Raw genomic sequence first — 13,831 nt, forward strand, 5'->3', positions numbered from 1 at the left:
TAACTTTACACATGGACATGTCTGGAAAAAACAACAGTAGACATGAACACTTACCTTGAGAAGTTATAGTGATATGGTTCATGGACTTCACTTGTCACATATGGAGACTGTACCCTCTGACCTTGAGATTTTGTATGATGACTGATCTATTATATGGTATTTGTATTGCATGTATGTGGGAGATTTTGCATGTATAACATTGAGTTGGTTTATGTTTAGCATTATAGTTGTAGTTAGAATACATAGCGTAGGAACATCATCATTAAATGTGCAACTTTGATATGAAAACCTGATAAAAATTACAACAGGTTGTTTTTGTTAAAATACAAGCCCTGGAGGTTGGCAACCACTGATTTTCAGTCTGGAGAAGCTCTTGAGATTGGAAAACACTTTTTTCTGTAGGTCATTCCTAGAGGGTGGCAACAGAGGATTTTTTTTCTCTAGGCCAGCCCTGAAGGTTGGGAACTGAGTTTTTTCTCCTTAGGTTTGTCCAGGAGGGTAATAACAATAAGAACTCATAACGTAGACTCTGCAACTTTATTTACATTATAATAGGTTGCTTTTGCTATATCACTGTAGCAAATAAGCAACAATTTCTGCTGGGTGGTTGTGATCTAGCTATCACCGTTCCAGTAGTGACATTTATTTTGGGTTTATTTGAATTTAAAAGACTTGGGGAGAACTTAAAGTACATATTTATGATCAAATAAATTATACAAAATAAAAAAATTTTTAGAAATTGTGCTGAGCAGTTTAGTGTGGTTAGCTCACAGACTAGGAGCTGTAGCATTAAAGGAAGGAAGGATGCTCCAAGTTCAGCTCCACAGGTGCTCTGGCACATGCGCATAGTCTGCTTAATTGCCAGAGGCAATGTGATGCACACAGAACCACCTGTGCACATTATGATGTTTCGTGAGTCACCGCTCACTTCTTCAGATAACCCTGCCAGAAATGTTGTTAGACTTTAAGGTGCTACTAGACTCTTGCTCTTTTCTACCGTCACAGACAGACTAACATGGCTACCCATTGTAACCTATGCACGGTGCAGACTTTTTAACATGAGAGGGAAGAGTTTGCGCACACAGAAGGCTCCATTTGTGCTGGGTGCCTCCAGATCAAATTAATGAAAATTCAGAGTTCTCCATTGGTTAGTAGAAAAGAGCAAGAGTCCAGTAGCATTTTAAATACTAACATATCTGGCTGGGTATGAGCTTTCGTGAGTCACAGCTCACTTCTTCAGATATAGCTAGAATGGGAGTCCATCTGTTCTAAAGTAGAGAAGAGTGGATTTAGACACCCAATGGCAACAGCATGTAAATGTCAATAGCAGGTAAATGACATTAGCAGGCATGAGTCAATTAGGTTTGATATGCAGAGGGGTAGTAGGCGTGGAGAAATTAGCATTGGTAATGAGACAGGAATCCTCGGTCTCTATTCAATCCAGGAGAATGCATAGTCTGGAGCTTCATTATTAGTTGTAATTCAGCAGTCTTTCTAATCTCCCTTTTAAATCCCTTTGTAAGAGAACTACTACTCTTAATTCAGCAACTAATAGTCTTGGAAGGTTAAAATGTTCCCCCACTGGTTTCTGAATGTTATGGTTTCTGATGTCAGACTTATGTCCATTTATGTCCAAGTGCTACTGGACTCTTGTTCTTTACTACTACGACAAACACGGCTACCCATCGTGGTCTATCTCTATTGATTAGTGGTTGGAGAAGTAACTTGTAAACAAGCCCCAAGGTGACCTATCCCGCTTCATAATCCGGCTCTGTCCTCATGTTTCAACAGAAAACATTTTGCAAAATGTCTTTTGCTTACTAATTCAAAAGCCATTTCCCCCCTTTCAGGGGAGAAAAATACATTTTTATTGTTTGCAGAAATTCCTCCCTAATTATGATTCTTGCTAATGCCATTGAAGGGTGGGCAAGAGAGCCCTCATCCAAGGACTTTCCATTTGACAGCGATTCACTTGTTTGCCAAACCTTAAAGAGCTGAATAATTGGCTGGTTGTAATTGAAGCCGTTGCTTTCTGCTCTGCAGTATTAGCAAGGTCCCAGGTTCTTCTTCTCATAAGTAATCCATAATATTGACCAGGTTTGGCCTGTTTTCATTTCAGCACAAGAGCCACTGGTCAAAGCAGGGAGGAGTGCTAATTTTGTTTAACTGGGTGCATAGAAAACGGTTTTGTTTTGTTTCAATTGACCGAAATGTCTTTTAAGCATTCATTTATTTTGTGACAATAAATTGAAGAGCGGCAGCAGTTTCAAAATAAGAGCGAAATTCTGCACGTTTGTCGTCAGCATATGTTGAAACTATTGAACCACTTAAAAGGCATTAAACATTGTTCACGTATTAATGACAAAACGATGCTGCCCTCCATGTTAAATTATAATTAAAGGGCTTTAAGAACATATTTTATTATGTGCAATATTTGTTCTGCCTTTGTAGGCTGTGGTTCTCTACGCAGAAGAAAAGGGTTGCAAATGGGCTGTTTTCGGGAAGCATTTTGGATAGTTTATGTTGTTATCCTGTGTATTTGAAAGACACAAATACATTTGGTTTGATTTTTACAGCTCAATCAAATACCCTGCCATCCTACAAAAACGGTGATTAAAAAAAAAAATCAAACTTATTCTGTTCTCCCTGTATTCACACTCTCTTTTTTGTGAAACAGCTAGATTGGAGTCCAATAGCATGTTAAAGGCCAACAAAATTTTCAAAGTATGAGCTTTTGAGAGTCAAAACTCCCTTTGTTTAAATGCTTTGACTCTCGAAAATTTATAATCTGAAAATCTTGTTGGTCTCTAACACGCTGCTGGACTTGAATCTAGCTCTTCTACTGCAGATCAACCCAGCTACCCTCTGAATAAACGTTTTGTGAGTTAGTGGAATAATTAAATATAGTTTGTGACTGCTTTTCTGCCTTTTAAACTCCAGATCAAAATAGTTCCATTTTCCCAGTCTTTTAACTGAAGTTTTCCCTTGGTTTGAGCTGTTTTTTTGTGGCCAGTTCCTAGAACTGTTTTAAGGATAGTATTCCAGGCTGCTAAATATTGTTTTTATGCTGTTTTTATTTATTTATTTTTATATTATTAGATTTTTATCTCGCCTTTTCCCTACCAGGGTAAAGCTCAGGACAGCTATGTCCCTGATGGGCACTCTTGGATTGGTGTGGTGGTTAAGAGCAGTGGACTCTAATTTGGAGAACCGGGTCTAATTCCCCACTTCTCCACATGCAGCCTGTTGGGTGACCTTGGGCTAGTCACAGTTCTCTCTGAACTCTCTCAGCCCCACCTCCCTCACAAGGTGTCTGTTGGGGGGAGAGGAAGGGAAGGAGATTGTAAGCCGGTTTGATTATCTTTAAAAGGTAGAGAAAGATCTCTGGAGACATAAATTAAAAAGTACATATATTTTAGGGTACTCCTTAGCCATAAAAAACAGTAAGAGTAACAGTATTTTAGGGGGTGCACTGAACCCTGAAAAATGCAAAGGGTGGATAGTGAAATTCCACACCTTTTGCATTCTTATGGAAGCTCTCACCATGATGCCTACATAAGGTTTCTCATGGTTCAGAGTCTAGAGGAGCATACCCTTTCAGCATGGAGTGCTTGCAGAAACTAGAATAACAAGGATGGTTGTATAATATTCAGAACTAAACCCACTGAGAGCTGTTAAGTGTGTCTTGTTTCCAAGCCATTTCCAAAGAGCCTATTCCGTGTTTCTTGGTTTATCCTCTTCTTTGACGAGGTGGCCAGAGTTTGCCACTTTGAAAATAAATAACGGGGATTTTATGAGAAGCGCACTTGACCCAGGGTTGAGGACATTACAGAACACAGAGAGAAAATAGCAAGGCGGTGGAGATCCCAAGGAGAAGCCAAACTCTTTTGCCATTTACTCCGACGCAGGAGCCCAGGAACAGGGGAGCGTTTTATTTGCTAGCAGGAAGAAAAGAACCACTGTGGTCTTTGATCCAAAAAGCAGAGGTTTGCAGAGGGAAGCAGAGTATTTAACATACAATAATAAAGCAGCTTCATCTTTGGGATCCAGAATTTCTGTGCTGGCCCACTAGGGTGGGGTGCTCCTGTAGCAGCACGGTGCTCTGAAGAGGCCTGCAGCAGGCGGGGCAACAGGCTGGGGTTTCTGAAGCCGAGGCTTCTACAGCTGGCAGCTGTATTAATTGGGAATGTGAGTAATAACGCAGTCCAGTAACAGTCCAAGGTCAGTCAGGGTGAAAGGCAATCCGTCAGAGCGAAAGGCAGAGTCAGGGTCGGCCGGTCCAAGGTCAGGCAGGGAGTCCAAAGAATTCAGGGTCGAGAAAGCAGTCCGAGTCGATACAGCGTCAGCCAGAGTGGAGTGCCGCAGGTTCGCCACGCGTTGCTTCCACAGATTCTGCTGGCTCAGCCTTCCTAAATACTTGCAGCTGTCTGGGGGAGGCAGCTTCTGTAAAGACTCACTCACTATCTTCATGGCTGTCTCGGTTCCTTCTTTGTTGTTCCAACCTGGCTGAACGCCGGCGTTGTTCTGCCAGGACCCGGCCCATTTTCCTTCGACGAGTCCCAGGAGACATCTGTTCCTCATGGTCTCCCGGCTCCCTGGGCAACTTCCTTGATGTTCCTGGGTCGGCCGGCGTCTGGTCTTCTTTAGCCTGCTCTGTAGCCGGTGACTTTAAGGTATGTCTTGGCAATACATCGTCATCAGCTGTTTTCTCTGTCAGTGTGGGTGGGGAAGGAGGACTCTGTCCCTGGATCTGGTCTCCGTCAGAGTCTGAATCTGTTGTCAGGCAGCCTCTGACAATTGCTTAGATCTTGAAAAGGGAGAAGGATTGCAGGTGCTTTCAAAATGCCTGTGCGGTTTTCTTTCCAGATACCTTTTGTGCTTCTCTTATCTTCCCACCCTTCATTTCCTTGTTAAGACCTGCTGGCTTGAACAGCCACATCTATGGCAGAATTGAATTTGTTAGTCAACATGGGGAAGAGTTAACCTTGGCCATCAAAAAATTTCTCCAACAAGATCTGCAGGGCAGATTCTGTTACCAGGGAGCAAGAACAAGAGGAAATGGGAAGTCTCATCTCTGAAGTTACAAAAAAAAGGATTCATTTGAGATTCTTGATTCTTCTTTCCCTAGATTTAACAGCCACTGACTATCCATCAATCCGGGCTGCCTTCCGTCCTGTCCCTTGGCCTGCTGACAGGGCATTCAGCAGACCCTCAGCTTTAAACCGAGAGCGTGGGGAAAAGACGGCTGTTGTGCTTGGATTTTCTAGTGGAATTAGCGGACCAAGAGAGGGTAGAGCCATACAAACGTTCTGTGCAGAATGGGTGAAAAGAGATAATAAGTGTACCTCACTTCCTAGAGTCTCTGTGGTATTTGCATGACAGAGAAGCACAATCGCTTTATTTAAATGAGAAAACGAGCAAGTTCCAATGATGTTGCGTCATCCAGACGCCAGTGAAAGAGCAACCCTTGTCGTCGTGCTCAGCGGTACTGTTAAGAAGTAATTGAGTGTCTTCGGCGCTTTGAATCTGTTCCAGGTAGCTGGCACCACCACTTTAATGCAAAATGTATGAAGGAGGGGCTAGGGGGTAACACGTCGCTATTAAAAGCAGCCACTTAAGACCAGCAGCGGCATGCTCTGTGCGACGGAAAAGCTTTCACAAAAAACTAAAATCAAAACAAAAAAGGAGGGTAGCACCCAAAGAGAGGTCAACCTTAATCTGGGGGTCTGGTTCAAATACACTGTCCAGGTGGCTTCTTCGGGGAGGGGGGATCACAAGTTGTCAAATTCCAAAAGAGTCAGAGTGACAGTTTCGTCAGAGTGGTGGGTTTCATACCGTATAACTCCAGAGCTCCCTTTGAGGGGGCAGGACTTGCTGTTGTCCTCTCCTGCAGAAGACATGTGTGGGGCACAGTGGTGTTTTTCCATCTCCAGCTTTAGGTTCTCCTCTCTTCTTGCTATTCATATTAAAGTAACCACATTGTTGCAGAAGGTCGGACCGGAACCAACGTTCTTGAATGGCGCCCTTCAGAGGAGTGGAGATGGTCCATGCAGTGGCAGCATTAGATGGCTGAGGATCCCTCTGCTGTGGATCACCTGCTTCATGGAGGCTGGTTGCACCATTTCATCCACCCCTGGATCCACAGATCAGTCCTAAGGGGTTCTGTCCATCTAACCTCCCTTCCTGAGAGTGAGTGCGCTTTAGCTGAAGCGCCCTCTGAGAGGTGCTTGCTCAGCCTTCTGAAAACCCACAGGCAGGCTTCTCAAAATTGGTGCTAGGTTGCTTTTTCCAGTGCTGCAGGTTAGCCTTACAGAACCCCATTGGAAGAGCTCATCTGTGATTGGCACCTAACTGAGAATTGAACCTCTAAATCTCCCCATGTGTGAATATGTGAAGGTTTTCAAAGTAGGGGTAGTAGAGAATTTTTCACATGCTGTCGTAGTTGTATGGCAGTAGTTGTACCTACAGTAATCTGTGGTGTTGATGTATTGTTCAGTATGAACCAAGAAATGGATGCAGGAAATAATTCCTCCCATATAGGCAGCATTTATAGTGTTTGGTACAAGGTGGCTGGCAAAAGTCTTGACATGCTCCCGTCCCCCAACCTCCCATGCATGACTCATACCATTGGGAAGGAGCAGAGGCAGAACATATATGCCTAGAGTTCCATAGGGCTCATTGGCTATCCTTGATCCTGCTTGGTACATGGCACTGTTTCTTCCTTAGCTGTACAACAGGGGCAGTCAAAAGGTTTCAGGCAGGTATTCTTCAGAGGTCCTGGCATCTGGTCAGCCCCCTTCCCTTTTCCCCAGGGAACAGAATCCTACTGCCCCGCTTGGTAGTGTGCTGTGTTCTGCACACATAGTCAATGAGATTCACAGGGCTTTCAGGAGGACCCGGCCTTTTCAGTTTCCTGTCCCTTCATGTCCTGAGTTCCTTCTTTGCAACACCCCTCCCACTTTCTTACTGACATATAAGGACTCAGAGATTCTGACTCGTATGTGGCTTTGACTCTCGAAAGCTCATACCCCGAAAATCTTGTTGGCCTCTGTGGTGCTACTGGACTCGAATCTAGCTGTTTTGCTGCAGACCAACCCTCTGAAATGATTACCCCTCTGAAGCGATTAACCCTTACTTTCTTTCTCCCATCTCCACCCTTGTCTATGGCCTTCATCTTTCCCCATCATGTGTGAGGGGTTTCCAGCCCTGCATCCCACTGGGAGGAGAGCAGCCACTGAACATGATGTGGGAACTGCAAGTCCTTTCCCTTCCTAAGCCCAATTAGCTGTCATTCATGTGGTAAATATTCCATACAGGTTGTTGGACAGATATTTTGCCCCCTGAAATGTAAACAGCATATTGTGTGATGCTGGATCTTAATAGCTCCACATTACGTGTCGCTAAAAATAAATGTGGCTGCAGCACGCTCCACTTGCATTCTGTGTCACTTGCTGTGCCTCCCCCTGCCCCAAGACATAGGCCGTGTTATCTATCACGACAGAATGGTGTGCATACCCATTGGCTTCTATGGAAGGAACATCTGGTGTAGGTCAGTGAAGGAAAGCATTTAGGTGGCTGTAAGCCCATTCCTTCGCTTTGGAGCCGAATGGGCTTCGGAGGCACCGTGACCCCTACACTGGCAAGTTTGCTACTTGCGTCGTGCAAACTGGCACGGATGCCGGTGTAGTGCCACTTGTGCCAGCCCCCCAGGACTGCCGCAGCAGAGAAGCCCTTGGACGCCGGCTCGGCCTCCCACTGGCGTCCTGCCGGGGCAAGTCCTTGCATCGGTATCCCGGGAGGCCTTCCCGGGGCATTCTGGGGGTGGGGCTGCCGGTAGGCAGCTTCCTAACCCCCTTCCAGCCAAGGAACGCCCCCTTTAGCAACAGTGGTTTCAATGGGGCTTTCCCCCCTGTTTTCAATGGGGCTTTCCTCCCTTTTCTTATTTTTCTTTTTAAAAACGCCTCTTTCCCCCCATGCTGCAGCGGCCAAACCTCTTTGGAGGCGACACAGTGCTGCCATGACCACGCCATCTCTGGCCGCTGCAGCTCTCAGGAATGGGCTGTGAGAGACTCTCTGTATGAGACATTAGGTTCATGCAGTTACACTAAGTTTCCTTTACCAAACAAACCACCTGTAGGCCCTCGATGGGCCCATTTCTCAAGAGTACATTCCTAAAGCACATTCTTACTGTCTTGCACTTAAGCGCTTCACAGTTTCAAATTCCCTGGTCAGTTCCTGCTCTATCCTGCCATATTTGCGGTTACCCCTTTACCAAAAACTCATCTATTAAATTAAGTTTATCTTTGCTGCCACTTTGAATGTATTTAAGGCCAGCAGTGCCCTAGGAGCTGTGAAGAACACAGAAGTTCTGTGGTCCCTGCCCAAGAGAGTTCATAACTGGGTTAAAGTGGTATTCTGGGGCTTGGGGAAGCTCCAAGTACTGAGATTTTAATCTTCTTGGGATCTGGGAGAAGTTACTTTTAATAGTTTTGTTTTTCAAAATGTGATAAGCTGAGGTTACGGGTCGTAAATACCAGTGACTAAAATGAAGGCCCACCAGTATTTTGTCTAAATGGTGGGCGCACTCTATTGAAAAAATAGAAAGGTTAGGCTTTTCTCCCCAATCCCTCTTAGAGCTCAGTCGTGAACATGCAAACTCTTTGGTGAAGCAAAGGATATATGACATAGAGAGACAGACAGATCTTAGGAGCTCCCCGGCTTATCTAGCTCCTCCTAGTATATGCTGTTGTCTGGTCCCAGCTCAGTATTTATTTACACTAGAATTAAACAAGCATAGGAGAGCTTTGACCCTCTCGAGAGGATCTGCTCTACCCTCAGCAGTACTGGAGGGGAAATTTAAGAAGTTGCCAAGAGCACAATGGGAGTGCCCATGCGGTGCAGGAGAGATCGAAAATATAAACCATGTCCTTCTAAGGTGCAGCTATTATGAGGGTATTTGGCACAAGCTGATTCACCATCTTATTCATTTAATGGAGTCCGGCTTGGAGGAAGATGAAATGAAATTTCTGCTTTGGGACGGGTCGCTTGTTGTCTCTCTCAGGTTGCCAGATTCTGCTCCGTGGCAACTAAGTTTCGTATGAGAAAAACTAATAAGGTTAACATTGGGATTGGTTAATTTTAACTGGTCATTTATTGGTTTTTACTGTTTTTTAAATTCCAATATTCTTAAACAAAAGATATCTTACTCTTTTATAGGTTGTAACTGGATGAGTTGTGCTGGCTATTGCTGTAAATAAATTCATTCATTCATTCATTCAGTGACTAAAATGAAGGCCCACCAGTATTTTTGCTGCAAGCTTGCCCTGTGCTCCCGTATATATTTGTTTTTCTTGACTGAGTCCTCATTTCCAAGCAGGAAACAGTTAAGGACTTCCACTTTCCTTTGCAGAAGAACAACTGTATGGGTGAAAACTGTAGGAGAGCCTCATTAATGGTGAACCAGTTGTTCACACACACACAAACACACCCGATTTTTACTACCTGTGTAAACTGTTACTTAGAGGATAATGCCTCCAGCTAGCCAGGAAGGAAAGAGAGTTTCCAAAGCTGCCAGCAGACGAGCAGCCATCCATTACTCTGGCAGTACTCAGATGAGGATATTGAATCGAAGGGGGCAGGCCCAGTTAACTGTGAGCAAGCCCGAGACCTTTTTGCCAAAGAAGTCTGTTGCCAACTGGAAGAGGCGTGTTGATGTTGCAGAAAGCAACCACGGCAGTTGAATATCTTTCTGGAAAATCCCAATGGAATTCTCCAGTGCGAGAGGGGCAAGGAAGCTGGTGGGTCCATCTAGCCTATGGAAGGAGAACCCTGCCTCCGACTGTGGGAGGGGCCATGGCTCAGTGGTAGAGCATCTGCTTGGCATGCAGAAGATCCCAGGTTCAATCCCTGGCATCTCCAGTTGAAGGGACTAGGCAAGTAGGTGATGTGAAAGACCTCTGCCTGAGACCCTGAAGAGCCGCTGCTGGTCTGAGCAGACAATACTGACTTTGATGGACCAAGGGTCTGATTCAGTATACAGCAGCTTCATGTGTTCATGTGTTCATGTGACCCCACCTGTCCTGTTGGCTTGCGCCTCTGGTCCAGCAGCAGGTCTTGTTGGCTGTTATGAGGTTGATGACAACAGATGACTTTCCCATTGTATTTGCTTTTTTGGACCCATTTGCTGCCGTCCATCTGAATTTGATGGTACTACTTTGCCCATGCAATTCAAAGAAATTTGACACATCTCATAAGATGATGGAATGCCCCCTCTTTAAACACAGATTACCCCCATATTGGCGAGAATTCCTCGCCAATATTAGTGTGTTGCTTCCTTGGGAGGGGCAAGCAAGCTGGATAATTTCAGACCAATTAATAATTTTCCCAAACTCGGCAGTCGCACCAAAAATATTAGCGGCTTGAGTTTCTAATAAAAGAAAGTGGCTGTGTATGTTTTGAGGCACATAACATATTCTAAAAAGTGGAGCATAAACTACTATTTTCCAAGGCAGATAGTTCAGCCACATAATTAAAGTTTCCTTAAAAAGGCGGGGGGGGGGGGGAGAACAACCACTGGCAGTAATCCAAAATTCTAATTTCTGACTATGATTTAATTTCAATTTTAAATAAATCGGTTTTTAATTTAAAAAGAGTGAGCTTCATAACATTAGCAATGATTGCAACATTAAGCGCAGTGCTCACCATCTAGCAATATAAAACATTATTTATATCTGAATCGTAAACAGCCTTTTGAAATGGATTATGGTTTTTCCTCCCTATTCTAATACAACCTGGAGGGTACTAAAAAGTGTTGTGTGAAATTAACATTCTGCTGACTTTCGCCTATAAATGAGAAGCGAGCTATTAACATTTGTGTATTTTCATTATGTAAATTGTGTTAACACATGCCCACAAATTGCCACCAGCGATACAATAATTTTCTCTCAGTGATCATAATGTGTCCAAGTGAGTCATTTTGATTATGACATGCTAATTACATATTGCCGCCTCTTCTCCCCCCCCCCCTTCTTTTTCAGATTCAGAAAAACCAGGGATCTTTAATGGTAAGCTTTATGAGTTTGGGAAAAAAATTCACTTTTCTTTTTCCTGATGGCTGCTTCCTTTGCATGCTTGAATGCCTTGTTTTAAACTTAGCAAATTGCATTTTGCAGAAAATGCAAACCTTTAACTGCCTGTATTAGATTAGGTACCATTAGAAATAATAGGACATCCTGAGCCGCAATGTTTTTATAAGAGTTTGCTGTTGTTGATTAATCTTGCTATATTTTATTGCATTAATGATCCCCCCCTTTCTGCTCCACTGTAAAGATATTGCATATGGCTTAATACTTCTCTTCCTCTCTCCCCCCTCCCCCCTCTCCTTTCTATCACAGCCTCTCCAGTTACTCCAGTGCATTGTTGATGAGGTGAGTCGCCGTCTTATGTGCTTTCACTCCTAAAGTCATTCCTAATGGACTGGAAAGCTTATATTTTGTTTCCTAATGAAGCACAATGGCCTGACGTCCTCAACTGCGAGACAAGTTGCCTTCTGCAGCTCAGAGCTGTCGAGCGCCGGCCGGCCTTGTCCTGCGCAGTGCCATTTTCTGACTCTTCCTATTGGGAAATCCTTGGGAAATGGAGACACGCTCCCAGGGAAGTCCATTTTTTTCTCCCAGATGGCAGAGAGGCCCTCTCGTTAATTGATCACCTCTCCACCTTGCCAGATGTGGTAATGGTGAAGAGATGAAAGCTGTTGTTTTTACCTTTAAAGGAGGCAGGCTTTCGTGGGGGGTTTTAAAGCACGCAAAAGGAGACCCCATTAAAAGGGGTTAGAGTTGAATTGTAAACAAGAGCACATTTGAATGCAGCATTTTGGGTTTGTCCAGGGAAGACAACCAAAATGGGAGGAACTTTGTTGTTTAGACCCCGGTTATCCAAAGATCCTGAATACCTGGTTTTGTTTGCTCTGATGCAGAGATTGTGTAGGGAAATGGTCACTCCAATGCTTGGCTGGAGCTTCCAACCCCCAATGCAGCAGTGCATTTCCATGGTGGGGAACGTCTTTGGCATGGCATGGATTAACCCCAGCACTTGAATTTAGCAGGTCATTCTCTGGACGCAACTGGGATCAGGGAGAAACTATCTCTCTTCTCCTTGTGTAAGTCTAGTCCAGAACTCCTGTTTCTCGGGAATTCAGATTATCTTGCTCAGCCATTCAGATGTGGGACGCTGAGAAGTACATTGTGTTACCTGGTTCAGAGGCATTTAATGGCTGCGCACCCGAACATTTGCACCAGGTTTAGGTTTTATCTGGCTCCTTCTTTCATCAGACTGTTTGCCAAGCTACCATTCTTTCTTGGGAGAACTTTAAAAATATTTTATTTACTTTGTTTATACCCTGCTTTTCTCCCCAATGGAGACCCAGAGTGGCCTACAGAATCCTCCTCTCCATTTTAGGCTCACCACAACCCCTCGCCCCAGTGCACGCAGAGGGAGACCGGGGGTGGGGGATGAGCGCACTGGCTCCACCCCCTGCCTTTGCTGATCACCTGGTTCTCTGCAGGGGTCACCCAGCAAACTCTCCCTTCCTGTGAGCAGCGACATTCCCCAGCCAGCATCGCTGATCATGGGGAGGGGGCGTTCTCTCAGCCATTTCCTCTGCAGGGTCACCCGGATCACGCAGAAGCGGGGACCAGGGCCGGCATTCTGGTTCATCTGAATGGCTTCTATGCAGTCCCACATTGGGACTGCGCAGGCCAGCCACGGATAAGATTTGTTAGCTTCTAGCAAATTCTAAAGAGAGTGCTCCCCCTCCCCTTGGGGCATGCAATCTCCCCGCCCCTCGGTCACATGTCCCAAGGGGGAGGGGGCACTCTTCCCTCCAGTTCTCTTTCTGCCGCCACGGAGAGAGAACATGTTAGCTAGTGCTCTAGCCATGGAATCCAAGAAAATTCCTCTGTTCAAGAATTGCACCTCTTGCGGCTCTAAAATGGCGAAGAATGATACTCACGCTGAGTGTCTTCTTTGCTTCAGAGAGGGACATATTCCCTCAACTTGCAAGAGCTGTGCTAAGTTCACCCAGAACGCCTTGAGGATGAGATCCACTCGTCTTCTGTCTCACCTCTACAAGGAATCCCTCCGATCAAGAGGCCAGTCGGCTGAACCGAGTACTTCGGCGGGTAAGACTCACTCAGGTCAAGGTTCCCCATCAAAAAAATCCAAGCGGGGAGGTCCCTCTGAGATAATCAGCCCAGCGAAGTTTATTGCCCCGTCGTTCAAAGATGGCCGCCAGGCAAAGTCGATAGCCCTGTCGTCCCAAGATGGCCGTGGCAGGGGTTCTTTGCCCCAAACTTCCCGTCCAAAGTCTCCTCGGCAACAGCCGTCGTCGAGATCCCCCAAGCCTTCTCGACACCGATCATCATCGATGTCACCTCTTCGTCAGTCCGTAGCGGCGTCTTCTCGACTCCGGTCACCATCGACCTCTCCACGAAGTCGACCCGCAGCAGCGAGACTCGCCGAAGTGGCTAACCAGCCCATTCTTTTAGAGGCTCCTCCTCATCGCTCCCTGGTTTCTGTGCCGGTGCGGCCGAGCAGTAGCCAGGATGACCCTGACGGCTTTAAGCAGCACTTTCTGAATCTGTACACAGACGTCCCTCAGGCGCGTGCAAAGTCCCCACGGCCTGCTGAGGCAGAGCCTAGGGCAGACCCATCCTCCCCGCAGCTCGATATCGAGTAACCAGCGGACCCGGAGGGCGTTCAGCAGCAACCCCAATGTCCTGCAGACCAGTCACATTTGGAGACGCCTAAAGACCCTTCGCAGTTGGAACCGGGT

General features: G+C 45.6%; 1 protein-coding gene across 2 annotated transcripts in view; it reads left to right on the forward strand.

Moving 5' to 3' along the window:
• Positions 1–13,831, forward strand: part of MAP2K5 (mitogen-activated protein kinase kinase 5) — a 206,772-nt gene that overhangs the window by 139,437 nt on the left and 53,504 nt on the right. For both annotated transcript variants that reach the window (XM_056865709.1, XM_056865710.1), the window contains 2 exons: positions 11,037–11,063; positions 11,394–11,426. In XM_056865709.1, coding sequence (XP_056721687.1) covers positions 11,037–11,063; positions 11,394–11,426 — 60 coding nt within the window. The remainder of the gene's footprint in view (positions 1–11,036; positions 11,064–11,393; positions 11,427–13,831) is intronic.

Source organism: Euleptes europaea, chromosome 20, assembly GCF_029931775.1.
Source record: "Euleptes europaea isolate rEulEur1 chromosome 20, rEulEur1.hap1, whole genome shotgun sequence".
NCBI classification, from domain to species: Eukaryota; Metazoa; Chordata; class Lepidosauria; order Squamata; family Sphaerodactylidae; genus Euleptes; species Euleptes europaea.